The sequence below is a fragment of the Rattus norvegicus genome, chromosome X (assembly GCF_021556685.1).
Source record: "Rattus norvegicus strain SHRSP/BbbUtx chromosome X, alternate assembly SHRSP_T2T, whole genome shotgun sequence".
NCBI classification, from domain to species: domain Eukaryota; kingdom Metazoa; phylum Chordata; class Mammalia; order Rodentia; family Muridae; genus Rattus; species Rattus norvegicus.
In genome coordinates this window covers 42,554,676-42,573,568 of record NC_141554.1, presented here as the reverse complement: position 1 = coordinate 42,573,568, position 18,893 = coordinate 42,554,676, and the positions used below count along the sequence as shown (strand labels likewise).

Genomic DNA, 18,893 nt, shown 5'->3' with positions numbered 1-18,893 from the left:
CATAGTGGAGCACGTGTCTTTTTTATATGTTGAGGCATCTTTTGGGTATATGCCTAAGAGAGGTATAGCTGGATCCTCAGGGAGTTCAATGTCCAATTTTCTGAGGAACCTCCAGACTGATTTCCAGAATGGTTGTACCAGTCTGCAATCCCACCAACAATGGTGGAGTGTTCCTCTTTCTCCACATCCTCACCAGCATCTGTTGTCACCTGAATTTTTGATCTTAGCCATTCTGACTGGCGTGAGGTGGAATCTCAGAGTTGTTTTGATTTGCATTTCCCTGATGACTAAGGATGTCGAGCATTTCTTTAGGTGCTTCTCAGCCATTTGATGTTCCTCAGCTGAGAATTTAGCTCTCTATCCCATTTTTAATAGGGTTATTTGGCTCTCTGGAGTCTAACTTCTTGAGTTCTTTGTATATTTTGGATATAAGCCCTCTATCAGATGTAGGATTGGTAAAGATCTTTTCCCAATCTGTTGGTTCTCGTTTTATCCTAATGACAGTGTCCTTTGCCTTACAGAAGCTTTGCAGTTTTATGAGGCCCCATTTGTTGATTCTTGATCTTAGAGCATAAGCCATTGGTGTTCTGTTCAGGAAATTTTCCCCAGTGTCCATGTGTTCGAGATTCTTCCCCACTTTTTCTTCTATTAGTTTGAGTGTATCTAGCATCTGCTTCATTCACAGGCCTGTGCTGCCCTTTCTCTCCTTTTTAAACACTGAAAATCTTCTAGAGTGACTGGCATCTTGGTCTATGCCTGTTTTCATTATTAGCAGTGCCCCAGGTTTAGAAATAAATTACAGTCATTTGGTCCCATTGTTTCTTTCCTCAATGATCAGCTATAGCCTGTATTCCTAACTTCACTAGGTACTTGCTTTAAGGACATAACCACTTTCCCCCTGAAGATGTTCTGGACTGTAAGTCATTGACTGCCCATTTCTGTATTCTATCCCTGTCACTGCTAGGTTGCCTTGGCTCTCAGGTAACTGTTGTGGATTCTGTTCTGTGCACTCAGCTCCAGTGCTCTCCTGCTTCTGCTTCTTCGCACTCAGTGATCTAACCATTAACCTTCTCGTGGCCTCACTCCTCACTACCCCCCACAAAGATTCCCAAGCTTCTGTCAGTCCTACTTATTGTAAAATCCAGCCAAACCTCCAGAACAATGTTTCCTTGATGTTTGGGTTTACTGTGTCTGCCTTTCCCATGATGCTCTAAGCTTGAAAGTCCCATGAGGACAAGATGGTTTTCTCTTACTCTCCTATCCTGTACTTTTTAGGTCCTCAAATAAATAGAATCCTCTGCTGTTTTATACTTCTGGAAGTGCAGTCCTCATATGAATATTTCTCTCTTTATCACTGCCATCAAAAACCTAGGCCTTTTGTCTGCTGTATGGTAAAAGACTTATTTTCACTTGTCACTTTGCCATCAGTCTCCCCTCCCCCGCACCCCGGTTTCTTCTAAGTTAGCTTCATAGCTAGAGGAAAATGCTTTGGTTCTCCTTCTTCCCCAGCCACCCTGGCAGCTTTCTTTTGTGTCTCTGCTGATGTCATCCATGGGTCTCGTGTTTATTCTTATACTCATCAGAACAATAGACATACTGTGTCTGTCCTTTGTACTTTCTGGATCTTCCATTATATTACATGATAATTTATATGCTAGTGTTTTCCTTAATGAGCAGAGTTTAGATGACCCACCGAAGACATTGAACCCATGGCTGCTGGGAGACGTGATAAACATGCCGTCATTATGCACTGGTTTCCACAGGTAGAGATGCTTGAGTTCTCACATGATGCCGGATAGGCTCTTACGGATTATATATTTTTTTCTCACACACGAAATAAAATGTTTGTTGGGGCACTGTTTGATTGAAGCTATAATGAAAAATGGTTTCATAACATTTAGGAACTGTGAAAGAGATGTTTCACTAATCAATATTTGCATGTCTTTGATGGACATGATGCAGTGTCAGATGAGCCAAAATGAAAGAGAAGGAAAGCCCAGTCCTCACATAAGCAAACCGTCTTCCCATACAAGGATTTGAGGTCCTTTGAAAAGCTGACAATGAATCCTGTTTTGTTTTGTTTTTTTCATACCAGAGTATATGGCTAAGAACTATTACCTAAACTACACTGTGGGATACTGCATGTATGTTTCCCACATGCATCTCTAGGTTCTTAGGGTAGGTATCATGAGACTGCATGTTTAAAGTTCAGTACCAAAAGAATGTTAATGTGCTTTTGCGCTTGATATTTGTTGAATGGAGTATGGTGAAGTGTGAATTAACACAGAACCAAGTGTTAGGGAAAAGAAGAAAGTCATCATATTTGTCTGCCTAAAGGTACATTTCAATCTGAGTTTTGAAGTTAAGGACACGTGCAGAAAAAGAGGATAGGAAGAAATGTTCCAGGAATATCCTTAGAAGCAGTATTGAAAGACTTCATTTCTAAGGATTGATTCATGATCAAGAAATCCCACCCCTGGGGTTGGGGATTTAGCTGAGTGGTAGAGCACTTGCCTAGCAAGCGCAAGGCCCTGGTTTCAGTCCCCAGCTCCAAAAAAAAAAAAAAAAAAAAAAAAGAAATCCCACCCCTTTGCCTACTTTGTAAGGTTTTCTGGAGTCCTTGATAACATTTATAACATCTCAGCAGCCATCAAGCCTTGCTACCACAATCCCTTCTTTGGGGATTCATGCTAGATTGTTTAGAGGGTGAAATAACAAGGGACAGAACCAAACTATTTACCTAGACTTATAGTAACTTTCCAGAAAGATCAGCATTCTCTCATGTTGGAAGTGTTTTGAATCCTTGTTTTGCTCCAGGTAAATCTGAACTTGGTGCTTCTTATAAATGTGTTCTATGGTGTTGGCCAAGTCTATGCTTTTCAATTTATAGCCAAAGATGATCTCCAAAATCTGGATAGTCTTCTAAAGGGTGACCTTTCCCTTGTCCCCAATATCACAAGGGAAGGGAAGATGATGATTTCTCCTGCGGTGGGGTTAGGCCGAATTGTCTGCATAATCTAAATATCAGACCGCAAGAGATTGCAGATCTGACAGTCTTCATCAAAGTGCATATTCATCATGGGGGGACCGCTGTACAAGGAGCTGAGGAGCATAAAGGTCAAAAATATGTGTAGCCCACCTTGTTGGAATGTCCACTCTAGCAAGACCCATGGGAATCACAAATCCATGGCCCTCTAGTTCTTGGACCCTCCTATCCTTGTCTCTATCCCTGTTTTAGAGGATGATCGAATATCTCCATAGCCCCTGAGCAGGATTTCCATTATTTCTTGACCATCATCTTACTTTGAGTATAACTCCTCTATGTTTGGTTTTAAGCCTAGCCTTTAATGGCTGAGCCATCTCTCCAGCCCAAGTATAACTCTTAAAGGTCTGTGTTGCCAGCACTTTCTGAAAAATGTTCACTCACATTGGTTTCAGCTAAACATTAGCAGTTTTATTTTAATTCAAAGGTGTCATACTTATTTGACAGTGGTGTGTATGTTGTACATGCACTGGAAAGCAATAGGGGTCTTCGCTGTAGGCTGTCTTGGTTTAGATCACAGAATGGACATTGTACTCAGAGGATCTAGAGGAGCTTACTTCCAATGATTTGCAAAGAAAAAAGCCTGGGGGAGTTGTTCTGTGGCCTGAGGTTATATGCCTAAGGGTTCCAGGGTGGAAGTCTGGAAAAAGTGAAGTTCTTACAAGTCTTGCTCAGTGCCCTCTACACAGCTACTGGTGCAGTGTACAGCACAAAATAGCTACTGAAGAAGCATTTAGTGGGTGGATGGAATAGAAAATATTCAAAGAGTTCTAAATGAATGGCTAGGTTATGGTGAATAGGTTATAGGCACATCTGTGCTCTGTTGATATCAAAAGAAGGTGAAGGAGACCTGTATGCTAATGAACTTGAGTAAAATGTAACATTTTTCTTCTTTTTCTTGGTGGCTGTCACAAAGCCCTTTTTAAGTTTGACAAGCATTGTGGCAATCTATCAAAGAGGATGTTTGTGCATGTGCTATTTTCTAAGCCTCCTTTGCAATTAATGAAATACTGTTGTTTCAGTAAAATTGAAATGAAAAAGTGCATATTCTCTCATCTTTAAGGAAATAAAAAGGTAACTTTAAGCTGGACATGGTGGCTTACACACAGCTGAGATCCTGGCACTCATGAGGTGGAGTCAAGAGGATCAATAATTCAAGGCCTGTCTGAATTACATGAGATCCAGTTTCCAACAACAAACAAAATGAAGTTAAAACCAAACAAAAGGAGGACCAGATTCAGGGCATCTGAAATCCCAGCTGAGTTTTGAATCCTAGTGGGTAGCATGTATTATCCCTTCTGACTTTGAACTCCATACTAAATTGGTAAATTGTCACATTGATAGCACCCTGAAGGAATGGCTCCTTGGGCTGGGCATGTACCTGAAAGATAGAACATTGACCTAGTACATATAGGTCCCTGGGTTCCATCCCCAGTACCACAAAGAAAAGAACTGAAGAAAGAAAGAAAGAAAGAGAGAGCGAGCTTCTACTGTTCCACAACAGAATACCATACTTTTTGCCCCCAATGTCTTACTTTCATGTTGTGCTGTTTCTAGGACTGCATCGATGTAGGCTGGTGGGAAGGAGAGCTCAATGGCAGACGAGGAGTGTTTCCTGACAACTTCGTGAAGTTACTTCCGTCAGACTTCGACAAGGAAGGGAATGTAAGTCTCTCTGGCTTTGATTTCATTGTCTCCCTTTCTGTCAGAATTGTGGCTTCCATGATGACACTGGGGAGGTAAAGATCTTTTGATATAAAATTAAAGATCAGTGACATTTAAATGTTCAATGGACTTGAGTTCTGAGCCCCTGGCTGCCATAGGACAAGCCCAAAACCATTATCCAGAGTTCAATGTATATAGAGTACCTGGCACACTGACATTCCCAGAAAAGCTGTCAGAACCCTGGACGTTCTACATAGTAAGAAAATACCTCCTGTTTTATATAGCATAGTCCCTGGTGGTGCTGAAGTAGCCAATATTTAAAGTTGCTGAAAATTATCTTTTGAGACTAAGAATGGAGAGCACAGCCTGCTAATTTTATTTTATATTTGCATATGTGTATACATATACTTAAATGCATATTTATGTGTCTCACCCAGGTTGTCTCTCTCTTTGTGGGTTTGATGGTGTTTGCTGTTTAGATGATCCATTCGGTTTGCCTTACTCCTTGTGCATTGTTTCTCAGCTAATGATGTAACAAAAACTGGGGAGAACTGGAAGTACTTTACAGTATGAAGGGAGAGATAGCTGCTTTAGCTCATCTACCCATCCTCTTCTGTACCTCACAGCCTTTTACTCAAGCTTTTGCCTGATCTCTGGCCTGGGGCCTCTTCACATCCAGGGAATGTTCTGTTCTTGGACCAGGCTAAGCCTAACTGTAGTATTCAGTTTTCTAGTTGTTGTAACAAAGTATTTGACAGATATAACCTATGAAAGAAAGGGCTTATTTTGGCTCACGGGTGGAGTCCATCATAGTAACAGATGGTCATATGGCATGCCAAGAACCAAAGGGAAACTCCCTAATAGACATGCTTACAGGTTTGTCTCCTAAGTGATTCTAGATCTTGTCAAGTTGACAGTATTAACCATCACGTCAACTCTGATACATCACCATTCCTGAACTGATATATTGTAATGATAGCTATAGTGCTAGTAGTTTGTCACACCATGACTTAATGGTATCGACACCGTTTAGATGAGTGGGTATATTTATTTTAAAAGGTAGCAATGTTCTAGCATCTCTAACAATCTCCCAGGTAATGTTGACACTGCTGGTTCATTGACCACACTTTTGAGCATCAAGATCTTAAAAGAGCCTGAAGAAGCAGGATTTAGACTCTCCAGAGCTCTGGTTCAAATACCAAGAAGGATTGGCCTATATAGACTACAATACAGTCCTCACATAAGCAGTCCAAGAAAGCAAGCTATTAAAGTGTATTAAAAGCATGGCCTTAGATTTCAAACTCATTTGATGATCTAAGGGCATAATCTTGGGAGATGCCTCAAAGTGTGTCCAATAGTGGATAAATTTTCCTGTACACATTGACCATTCTAGCAGTTATAATTACTATCTGTAAGGGTAGGGGGAAACTAGCCACAACTATGATCTAATGCTAAAATAGTAACTCTGATTCTTTTTGCTTCAGCTGACCAAATCAACACAGTATCTTAATTTCTTGGTTAATTTCCCTGGAAATCAAAATGAGGCTAGGAGTTTTGATGAATAGCCATTTAAAAAAGGTACCCAGTGACATGTAAAAGGTATTTATAGAGATAACCAAGCAAAGAATCGCACACTCTTCATGCAATTTCTCATATTTTTCCTGGATCTCTTGCCTGAAAATTGTGTTTGAGTTTTCAGTCATTCCTTCAGTATTTTTGGAAATATTTCCCTGAGCTGGCCTTCATGGTAAATGAATAGAAATGAAGCATACAGTTGCTGTCCTTGTTGACTCAGATTTGGGCGGCAAGGCTGGCCTGCAAGGCTTTCTGAAGGATTCTCCCTGTGGCTGGGCCTCAGTGAGTGGAACACGGGTCCATCCACATGGTTTGTGGTACCCTTCTTCACCCATCCTTGAGTCTGGAAAAATCCTTTGTTGTGAGTCTCCTCCTTTGGGCACTCTGCTAGGCTTTGTTGTCTCCTTGGGTCAAACTGAGGCAGTAGGATTTGCATTTTTAAAAGGAAAGCTGGAAGATCAAATTCCAAGTATTGACCATGTAACATGATGTTTGAAGTGTCCACAGACCCTCATATCTAGAGTTGAACCAACCACAGACTGGAAAGGTTTTAAAAATTTGTCTGTGCTGAGCATACACAAACTTAAAGAATTATTCCCTATAAGAGTCACGTATAAGTAATCTAAATGTGATTTTACAGTAAATAGTAAGAGGGACTTAGGTTGCATATAAGCAGTATACCATTATATTAAGGACCATAGTACCAGTGGATTTTTGTGTCCACAGGGGATCATGTAACCAATCAAACACATATTCCAAAAGGTTATTGTGTATTTACATCACAGAATGACTAACTATAGCTCAGCAACATATACTTGTCATTTTTATGGTGACAGGAATATGATTTTGAAACACTAGATCATTTTTTCTAATGAATGACCAAAAACCACAGTTGGCTCTTTTGTGGTGCTCTGTCTTTAAATTCTTATTTTGTTTTTAAATTTTTTGTTTTTGTTTTTAAATTCTTATTTTAAAGTCTTATTTTGCTGGGGCCACGAATTCACTCATACGAGACACACTCTACAGTGTACTGTTCTAGAAGCTCTTTGTTACATAAGATATTAAGGGAAGCAGGAGAGTGACGTTGTTATTGCTGAGAGGACATGGCGTGGCCTCCTTGTTGAGCTGTGCATATTTTGTAGCGTCCCATGGGCATCTCTGCAACCTCAGACATGCAGGCCTCATCTCTTTTTAAAACTTCATCCTCACAAAGCAGAAAACTTCGTTTTAGGGATACAATAGTCAGACCTGTCAGATAACTGAAAAGTAATTTTCAGATAGCTGAAAAGGTATTGTCTAATGTGACATTTAGGTTTTTGAAATTTCAAAGTAGAAAATCCCCTTTTCATCCCCACTGGCTTACAAAACCAGCGGGATAGCTTTGCACCCGTTGCTATGCCAGCCTTTATTGCTTGCTGCACCTAGAATACTGGTGAGTTGGTGACAATATGGTTGGGGCAGGAGATGCCACTCGCTGAATTGACAGTATAAGGATGATTAGCATTATTAACGTGAAGATGCTGTATGGCTTATGGTGTCTGAGACATTCTGCCACCAATTTCAGCAGATGTCATCTCCTCTCCCCAGTGACTGGGGTTACAGTCATTCACCCAGAAAAGAGGACAGTATGCAATGATCAGGATAGGCAGAAGCAAGTCTTCCACAGCAGGCTTTTTGACTCAGCAGGCATCACCAGGGCATGCTTTTGAGTCTGGCTTCTCTTCTGCCAGGCTGTGGACACAAGAGTCTCACCATCAGGCCTTTTGCAATCCCTGGTGGACTCACGTCCTGAGGACGTTCAGCAGATTTTCCAGCATGGCAAGCATTCTGTGGCTTTTCCTCAAGGTATTCCAGGAGAGAATGCTCATTGATCTCGTGGTGCATATTTTAAAGCAATTATGTAAGCTATTTAGGAGAGAACCTAGATGCAATCACTGTTTATTTTGAGCCTTGACAGCACAATTGAACATCAGGATGGAAAGATGAAATATTCTCAGAGCTCTAATGAAGCAAGGCGCATGCACTGTCATTGTCAGTGACGTGTAACAGGGAACTAGGGCTGAGTTCCAGAATTAGCAGGAACAGCATCCTGATGTCATTAGAAAGAGACAAAGGTTAGGATTAACGTTTGGAAAGATTGTCCTTTGAAGGGTAGTGTTTCCAGAACATCTCAGGCCGTGTACCATCTAAGAGAAGAAGGTAGATCACCAGAAGCTGCAGCACCATTCTAGTGCATGTCTCCTGAATGGGCTCTTTGGAGTTGGTGCCATGTCCCAAGTGGACACCTCTAAGGCTCCCCCAAGGGTTTCCCTAGTGAATATACCACAGGGAAACATCTGCTTCTCACCACAGGAACTTAGAAACCTGTCCTGAAAATGTCTCTGCCACTGTGACTCAGCCTCACCTTGCATACTCCCAGGCTTACACAGGCAGCAGGCTGCTAGCTTGCTAAGTAACAGGAGCTCAGAAGTACTGGTCCTGGCCATTTGCCCTACCACTACGCGTCTAATTTCTTAGGATCCAGGTTTCCCAACAACAACAACAACAACAGCAGCAGCAGCAACAACAACAACAACTCCAGATTGCTCTGGGAAGGCAAAGAGCCCACGTGAGAGGAAAAAGCCAGGCAGGTATGGCCCCTCTTCACACATAGAAGGAGAACGTTTGCCAAGGGAGCCATAGCCTGAGTTCAGCTAAACCCAATTGTTGCAAGAGCACTATTCTGTTAGCTTCGTCAACTCTGGTTTTTCCATATTCACCACTGACCAGGGTCTAGGATTGTAGTTCAATTTGGCATAGTGCTTCTAATGCAGAGTCCCAAGTTTGAGCCCCAACACTGCATAGTGTGGGTGAAGCGTTGAACAGCTGTAATCCCAGCACTCAGGAGATAGGGGCGGGAGGGTAGGAAGTCCCTTTGTGGCTGTATGTTGAGTTTGAACTCAGCTTAGGATATGAGAAACCATGTCTCAACTAACAAACAAAATCAAGCCAGGCATCTTTCACATGCCTGTAACTCCAATTCTGAGAGGACAGACAAGAGGGTTGCGTCTTCCAACCTATCCAAGGAAACATGAGACTGATCTCAAAGGGAATAGGCGGAGAGCGATGCCAGCAGGCACCTAATGACCTCCACATGAGTGCATAAGGGTATGCACTTGTGTGAGAGGCTGTGGGGAGAAACAGCCAGCCAGACAGCTAGACAAGCAGGCAGGCAGGCAGGCAGGCAGGCAGGCAGGCAGGCAGGCAGGCAGGCAGGCAGGCAGGCAGGCAGAGAAAACAAGTGAATGAGTGAATGAATAGATTCCCCCCGCCCCCGGAGCTGAGGACCGAACCCAGGGCCTTGCACTTGGTAGGCAAGCACTCTTCCACTGAGCTAAATCCCCAACCCCTGAATAGATCTTTTAAAATAATCACTGACCACACTCTTCCTACTCATAACAACCTCTAGGCACTCTGAAATGATCCTTTGATTTCCTACTTCCTCAGTTATAGCTCTGTGCTTGTACATCCTCATAAATTTATTCTAGATCAGGCAGCTTTGCAGATTTCAAACTTTTATTCAAAAAAAGTTTCCATGATGCTTAATCCACCACCGATGAGTTACATAGCATTCATTCTGACCACTTTACCCTTTACCAAGTTCTTAGGAGCTCTGGTATAATGACAACCTAGTTTATAAATTTGTTCTTAGCCAATATTTTTTCTCATTCCTAGACATGTCGATTGGTCCTCAGAGATCTCCTATAATTTTTTCTAAGTTCTAAATGTGGCCAATAAATCACAAAAAATAAACATATCCCCCACCCAATAACCAGTTTTAGGAAAATAATCCCCCCACGACATATCTGTCTTGTGTATTTAGTTCTTCTGGGTGGTCTCATACACAGGAATTGAGCTTGTGAGGCTGTTTATGTCACCTAAGTTTGGCCTATTGATATAGCCTCAGTGGGCTATCCGCAGGCCACCCAGATCGTATCACCTCTTCCTTCCCTGGCAGGATCTACAGTCTATGCTCTCTCGGTTGAACATCTCATTTGTCATATCCTTATCTATAGGGCTGATATTTCATTTCCCAGTTGGAACTTCTTTGAGCTGACACCCCAAGCTTCTCCTTCATTTTGTGTGTGGTATAAATTTGGCAGATAAATTGGATCTCTTTGTGTTTTGGTCTTGTGTCAAATGTGCCTGTTTTTCCTCTGCGCTTCCTTTCCTGTTCATTGTTCTGTTTTGTACTAGTATAAAGGAAAAGGAGGAAGGGAGGGGGGATGCATAAAGCTGGCTCCTGCCACATTCCATTTTCTAGATAAAGGGATGCCCAGGCCCTTCCACTAGACACGGGATGTGGATATATAATTAAGTTCTCACTTGTACGGTGGGCTGGATGGAATGAAGGGGTGTGCTGAGATAACCTATTAGGAGGAAGCTCTATTCCAGAGTCTAGATGATCCTAAAAGGCCATCCATTTGGAGTGATCTAACCATGAGAGAGACTACAGCCACATACCATGAGGCTAGAGACTGAGATAGGAAACCAGCAGGAGACTCTCCCAAGAGGAAGTTATATAATGGTTCCTTGGGATATCCTGTGCAGATGACGGTGCAGCTAGTTGTTTAAACTCTGGACGGTACAGAGGAGCACTTATAGACATCAGTATCACGTTGTCCCAGCTCCATACTTTCAAAGTGTGGTGGGTCCTCCAGATATGGCGGTGCAGAAATGGCAGGGCAGAGCCTCCCATCTTTCTCTACAATTGTCATGGGTGCCCTAGTCTGGTAAAATCCATTTGTATCCCTTCCAGTCTCTCAGCTTAGCTTGATGCATAGAGATGGAGATATTTTCTAAGGTCCAAAGTTGCTAAAAATCTGAGCTACCATTTTGCTTATCTGTTCCTCTAACCAAGTCCTGATTCTGTATTAGGATTCAAATAGGCTTGAGCCCTGTACGGTATTGGTACGGAGCTTGGTAGCCTGTGTACGGTATTGAGATAAACTGAATCTTTAAGGAATACTTAGGGACTGGGACTACAGCTCAGTGATAGAGTGCTTGCTTAGCATATGCAAAATGCTAAGTTCAATTCCCACCACCGAAAACAAAACAAAAAGAGATAGGTCATGGGGTATCTCTTTCATGAATTGATTAATTCTATCATGCATTAATTACATCCCGACGACAGTTTTCCCTCTCTCCACTCCTTCCAGTTCCCCTGGTTATTATATTCTTGAAGAGACCTGGTTAATTTTCTTGAGACTGAATTACTTTTCAAGGTTGCAATCCTGGTACCGTACTTCAGTTTTTCTTGTACATGTGCTGCTTCTGTCTGTACTTTCTGCCCCTCCCAGCTTCTGGTATGAGTTGAAGTAGTAGAAAACCCTTATAAGCCAATCAAAAGCCAACACCGCATTCTTGGACTTTCAAAATGAAGAACCCCAATAAACCTCTTTTTTTTTTTTGGTTCTTTTTTCAGAGCTGGGGACCGAACCCAGGGCCTTGCGCTTCCTAAGCAAGCGCTCTACCACTGAGCTAAATCCCCAACCCCACCTCTTTTCTTTATAAATTACTCAGATTTAGGTGTTTTGCTACAGCAACATCAAACTGGTTAAGCAGTTGGCTAAGCATTTCTTCATGTCTAATTAACCATCAAAGTCTGTCCTCAGATTATTTTGAACAAAACATATCTCAGTGGTTTGGAGGGGAGGAGCTACAAACTGGTTCATAAAGCAAAGCTGCAGATTACAGTTCCTGCCAGGAAAAAGCAGTTGAGCCAGATGATGAGCTCCTTGGTTTGGAACAGGCAAGTCCTGTCAAACAAGGGGCAGAGTCAGTTTCGAAATCCTTCAGCAGGAAGCAGTTTGCCTTCCTGCTATCCGTACTCTGGAACATTCAGATATGTTTCCTTCCTGGTACTGTAATGGTAATAATCAAATATAGCTGGTGTGGCCTTTGAAGGATGACAGGTCATTTCCGTTTGAAGCATATGCAGTCAGAGGTGAGCATACATATTTAGATGTATGTGCCCTAAATACACGAGGTCACAGAAAGCTTTGGATTCTAATACAAATCAGGAAATGTTGGCTCTCTGGGTTTTATTGTTGCTACTGGCATTTTCTTGTTGTTTTCTTTTTTAATAAATTCTCAGTGCCTGGACAGTGAGTGATACGGCTTCTAGACCCCTTTTGCTACCAGCCGATTGCTGCAGACCCCCTGAGCATCATCACCATTGCAGAGGGGCTCCTCCCATAACTCCTGGCCCCACATCCACTGCTTTGTTTTCAGCTCTTACCTAAGAGTTGAGCAGCCTAAAGCCACCCAAGTTTGGAACTGAGGTTTTGTTCTTTCACCACCGGGGAGAGGGATGAGAGAATAAATGGAATGATTGACTCTAAAGATACAGGACTTTAAATCCTCACCTGAGTTGAAGGAGCTGGTTGGTATGTAGCTGTTAAACTCCACAGAGAATCTCTGGACCTCCTGCTGAACCTGGTGCGTTCCTCATGCCAATATCTGCATCCAAACACAGTTGAACATTTTGAGGAAAAGCAACTCTGGGTCTCCTCATCTCTATTTCTTTGAGAATCAGCAACTACTGCGTTTCTTTATTATTACCATATTTTTGCTGTGGATTTGCTGCTCTGCATTTTCTGTTCTCGTCACCCAGTTTGGTATATTAAAATATAAAAGTAGGCCCATGTACAGTGCTTCCAAGTTTTGAGGAGGTGGTCTAAAGCCATATGGGTCTGGAAAAAGCAAGGAGGGGGATGTGGGAAGGTTTGAAAGGAGAAAGGGAAGAGAGAAATGACGTAGTTATAATCGGTTGAACTTACTAAAACCAGAGAATGTGGACTCAGTCCAAAAGCGGGGGTTGGGGGAGATGAATGAACTTCCCTGCTGTCTGGTACCTATACAGTGCAGTACAGACAGCTCACTGCTCACAAACTAGCCCTTCCTTTTAAATGTGTGTCCTAACTGCCTCTGCAGTGGTCCTGACACTTGTCATAAATGCAGACCCCTGCCTCCTCCTGTTGCCACTCTCACAGGCATACTTTCTGGGACCACATTTCACACAGTCTTGTTATTACAAAATAGCCCATCCTCTCTCTCTCACCCTCCTTTCTCATCTCTTCTTTTTCTTCCACCCATTCCTTCCATGACACATTTCATGCATCAGCTACAGGCCAGACCTTATACAACATCAAGAGGCTTTGGTTTCTTTTCACATGGCCCAGTAATCACAGAAAGTGTCATAGTTTGTAATTGCTTTACCTCTTTCCCCTCCATATATTTTGAAGCAAGGTCTCTGGGGTAACAGCTTCTACTACAGAGTCTTCTGTGAGATTGTTTATAGATTTTTTAAACTAGGGCCAGAGAGATGGCTCAGCCAGGAAAAGTGCTCGCTTCTGAGCCTGACAACTTGAGTTTCATCCCCAGGATCCACAGAACAGAAGGAGAGAAACTGCTCTCCATGAGCTGTCCTCTGATCTTCCTACACATGGTGTGGCATATGTGAGCAGGTTCACACACATTACCATATACACAAAATAAATTTTTAAAAATGTTTAATTAATTAAAAGAGTATTTCAAACCATCAAGGGGGAAGAAAGACATCCAGGAATAGGCATGACTGGGACTTGGGGGAAGAATTAGGCTATAGGGTGTTGTCAGTTTCATGACTAAGCAGTAACTCTGATTGTGAGTTAAAGGAAGCTTAAATGGCAAGGTTTCAGCAGTAACTTCATTAGATAAACATACCTCCATTCCCAAACGAGTTATACCAAGACAGAGAAGGAGGAAGGACAGAGTTAATAGGGAACTGGAAAAAGCTGACAAAGGGAATAGAGTATTGGGAGAGCCTGAGTCACAAACACACCCACACACAGTGCAGGGCCTGTATTCAAGGGCCGGAGGCCCTGAGTGCAGCTTGCTTTTTCCTAATAAAGTTCATTTGTCTGCACTTATACGTACGTCACAGGAAAACATCGAGGAGGAAACATACCCAAGTGTATACACATGTAGTCCTGCTAGTCAGAAACCACCACTTTAAACATACTTCTCCCCACTCTTTCTACTTTTTGTGTGTTACAGAATAGGTGAGCTCATACCATAGCTGCAATTTGATAACTATTTCCTCCTTGCAATCTGACCATCAGACTGTTGCCTGTGCTTTGATGAGTTCCGTGTGTGTGCTATTATGCCTGCCTCATGGCTCTGCTCCAGCATTGGGCCTTCATAGTGGTTAGCAGTGTGCTGTGGGTCAAACAGCCCTGGGCTTTACTCCCAGTCTCCTCTACCCCATTTACTAGCTTGCTTCATTTAATAGCTTAGTGACCTTGGGAAATGACTTCTCTCAATTATTTCAACAGCAGCCTGGGCATATTGATACCAGTTCCTCATAGAGTTGCTACATGAGTTTCCCAAGTCCGAGATTACTAACTCTTGCAAAACCATCTCCTCCCAAGTTGAAAGATAACATTAATGGCCATTTATTGGTGAGAAAGGAGAGCTAGGTGAGGCGGCTCGTCATCATCTAAAAATAGAGATTTGTACTGATCTTCAGCTTTCAGAATCCTTTGTCTTTCCTACCATGCTATAGTCTTTACTCAGAGCAATTTGGTAGAATCAGCAACTAATAAAGAACCAGGCTGAAAAGATAGTGAATCCAGAGTCTGAATGCTATGATGCCCCCTCTGCAGATAAGAACACAGAAACAGATAAAGACAAGAACACATGTTCTTGTGTATCTTGTATTCTCTGGATTTTATTGGAAACATACTCTTTCTGCAGCGTTGTACTGTGTCAGAGAAAGGTAAGCCAGAGTGGCAGTTAGGTGTCTGTCTGCCTTTTGTGGTCCCTGTATTAATGTCATACTATGACATTTTTGGAAACCAGAGGATACTCGTTGTAGGTTTCTTAGAACCGCAAATACATGGTGCCTGGGAGAGTAAGGAGTGCCAACAGTGATGTGAAGCATCCAGCCCTTCCTCTCAGTTCCCTGCATCCTTCCTTAGTGTTATCACAGCCGATGGTTCTCCCCTTGCCCTTAGCACGACAGAACAAGACGGTGCCTGGCTGTGTTCTCTGACTGCTGTTTAGTCAGTTCATCTGTGTCCCTCTCCCTCCTCTAGTCAGTCTTGGATGACAAAGAATAGCCCCCAAACTCTGAAACAAGTTCAGGGACGAACGCTATTGATCGTACTGCTACTCCCATCGCCTATGGAGTAACAATGTGTAATAGAAAAAATAGTGGGCCACTTCGAAAAACCCCACATCCATTCCAGTTTAGCACATGTTGTAAGGTATAACTGCTATGTGAGTGATCTCACAAATGACCTTCCTCAGCATAAAAAGAGGCAAGAGGGCAGGGGCCTTGCCAGCCTGCAGTAGACTCTTGGTCTGCATTTACTTGAAGGTTCCATACGTCCTATCAGATCTGATTTTGAGTCTTCATGGTCACTCTTGCTGAACCACTTCTTATTCAGCTGATTAAATCTTAATTGCAAATGTGGCTTCAGTTTAGGGGCACCATTGTGCTTGCTGGTTTCAGGCCATTTTTGCTGAACTGAGCTTTTCTAGAAGGCTGTTGTAAATTTAGAAAGGGGGAAACTGCATTTCATTTGTTGGTCTGAGTTTTGTTTTACCGATTGAATTTGCTTCAGTGTTTATTTAGAGGTGCCGAAAGAAAGCTGGTGTCTCTAGGGAGAGAATTGCTCAATTTTTTTTTTGGAGAGGCTCTCCGAAATTGTCCATGCTGCACATAGAAAACAATGTCTATGTTCTGTGATACTCTAGCTTGCCAACAGTCTCATGTGTAATTATGATTGATTTTTCAGAGACCCAAGAAGCCGCCACCTCCATCCGCTCCTGTCATCAAACAAGGGGCAGGTAATGTACCTTTCAGATCCAGCAAACAAAATGTTCATCTTTCTTTTGTACAAATTCAAATTTTCTTTGTTAGAGTTCAAGATTTTTGGATCTACAAACTGCTAGTTTGGGGGTTGTGATTTGGTCTCAGCAGGCAGGTTTTAAATGAGCTGCTGTTTTTCCTAGACACAAACAAACAAACAAACAAACGAAAGAACCCGTATCACTAAAATGTGTCTCCACTACAGTACAGAAATTGGGGTTTTCAAGGAATGTACTTTAAAATGAACTGGGTCTTTTTTTTAAACAATCTGCTTTTGAGGAGCAAAGCCCTGCTTGTCCTTACTGATGGTCAGTTTCCCATGGGATTGCCATGCGTCACTGTTTATGAACAGATTTGCTGGGGTTTCGATGTCTGTCCTATGTGGCTAGCCAAAATTTGCACTTACTTCATCCCCCCCCCCAGAAAAAGATGGTTTTCTAGCCATAGATACTTTCCCTCTTGACTATTTTCTAGTCTTGAAAACAAAATCTAGTTCACTCATTCTGTGTGGTTTAGATATTAAGGGTGAATAGTATAGAAAGAAGTGATGTCACTGCATGATGGATTCTTTTTTTTTTTTTTTCTTTTCTTTTTTTCGGAGCTGGGGACCGAACCCAGGGCCTTGCACTTGCTAGGCAAGCGCTCTACCACTGAGCTAAATCCCCAACCCCTGCATGATGGATTCTTATCCATAAAGATGATAGTTCCTGCTTCCCAATGGATGCCTCTTTATAATAGTCACATGTAATTGTGGAGAGAAATCCCTTTTGTGGATGACTATTTAAGTGGTTTGTTAACAAACTGAAGAGGGAAAGGAGAAATCAAAATATATAACATACATGTATGAAAGTGTCACAATGAAACCCATTATATTACACAGTGAATATACACTAAGATATGTGTATATGTACATACTAATTTTGACAAGAAACAACTAAAATAAAATTAAGGCTGTTTTAGTGTAAAAATCCACAATTATATGTATACCGTATAATATAAGAATATAAATTATTGGGTTTTATTTTTTCACACATTTATTAAGAAGTATTTTTTTTTTAGACACGGGGCCTCTCACTCTATCCCTGGATGGCCCAAAATTCACTATGAAGTTCAGGCTGACCTCCAACTAAGAAGTGATTTTTTTTGAAGAAAAAAAAAAGTAAAGTTTTTTAAGGGACTAGAAACTTAGAAGAAAAATCTATTTAAGTTTACATTTCTCTCTTATTTATTTAGCTCTAATTAAGAATTACAGAGATTAACCTGGCACTGGGTAATAATTCTACCTCCTATTCCACCCCAATTTCCACTAACATTGAACAGTTTCATTTTGCCACCTAGTGGCTCTGGTTATATAAATATTTTATTGTGCAAGATTAGAATAGACTAGAAGCGTGTTTTTTTCTCTGAAGACCCTTTTCTTTAGAGGCGTTAGTAATCAGTCAGAGCCCAAGGAATCAAACTGAGCAATTGAGAATTGGTCAGGCTGGAATGGAGAAAGTAGGACCAGATTCTTAGAGATAGTACAATTGTCTTTAGAAATGAGACTATATGGTAGGTGGTAGACAAATTCTTTTTTAATAATTTCACCATATTTGCAATGAATCTTTCCCGGGTAAAGCACAGCAACATTTGCTCTTCCGGCTCTTTTATCCCGAGGTATCTTGAGAATTGTTTGTAATGAGGGAATACATATCCATATTCCCATTGTGATCAACTTCCTTTTACCAAAAGAACCCAGATATGTAAATAATACAAATCAGAAACAGTGTTTAATATATAGTGCCATTAAAGATGGTTGTCACATGAAGCATGTGTTCAATGTAAAGTTTAAGTTTTTTTACCTCTTGGGGCCTCATAATTCTGATTTTAATATCTGGCACCCACCCATGGAACCAGCCAAGTACTCATTCAAGTCTATCAGAGAGTGCTTTGGACTGTTTTGTACTCTAGCTAGTTCCCAGTGCTCTTGTATGCCTGAAGCCAATAGCAAAGATGAGGGAGACCCTCAGGTGAGGGAACAGTGGCAGGCCATAGAGCAAAGGAGAAATGTAAAGTGATGTATTGGGAAATATGTAATATTTGAAGAATTCAGACACAGAGAAAGGATTTAGGGAAGACCATTGTAGCAAATCTGCATATTCCTCAAAATTATATTCTAGATATGTTGGTGTATGAGAAACCACTCTAAATTTTGTGGTATAAAACAATGATCTTTGTAGAGCCATAGATTCTGTAGGCTAAGGATGTGAATAGAGCATGACTAGAATGGTTAGTTTCTATTCCATCAGGGCTGGCATAGTGGTTTGGAAAGTTGAGCTAGCTGATGTTGGTGTATTCACCTGAAAGATGGTGGCTTCAACACATGTGTTGCTACCTATGTCAGGAATGGCTCGGAGACTGGGCTTAGCTGGGACTGCAGACCAGAGTGTGTTTGCATAGCTTCTCTGAGGTAGTTGATCTCTTATATGGATGTCCAGTAGTATTCCAGCAAATAAAGTGTAAGCTAGATGGCCTTATAACGTAACAGTGGAAATAGTATGGAATTATTTCAACTACTGGTCAAAACATTTGCAAGGCTAGCCCCATTCCGGCCAAGGGAATCTAGACCTTACCTCACAATGCAAGGTCTATCAAACAATTCCAGGCTATATATGTAGCTTATTACAAGATGGAGTCTAGTTCTGTATGAAACCTGTTCTTTATAAAATATAA

General features: G+C 41.7%; 1 protein-coding gene across 26 annotated transcripts in view; it reads left to right on the top strand.

Annotated features, from left to right (window-relative positions):
* Nucleotides 1-18,893, top strand: part of Sh3kbp1 (SH3 domain-containing kinase-binding protein 1) — a 344,981-nt gene that overhangs the window by 266,411 nt on the left and 59,677 nt on the right. For all 26 annotated transcript variants that reach the window (XM_087600881.1, XM_087600876.1, XM_087600870.1 and 23 more), the window contains 2 exons: nucleotides 4,601-4,708; nucleotides 16,108-16,159. In XM_087600881.1, the coding sequence (XP_087457007.1) occupies nucleotides 4,601-4,708; nucleotides 16,108-16,159 (160 nt within the window). The remainder of the gene's footprint in view (nucleotides 1-4,600; nucleotides 4,709-16,107; nucleotides 16,160-18,893) is intronic.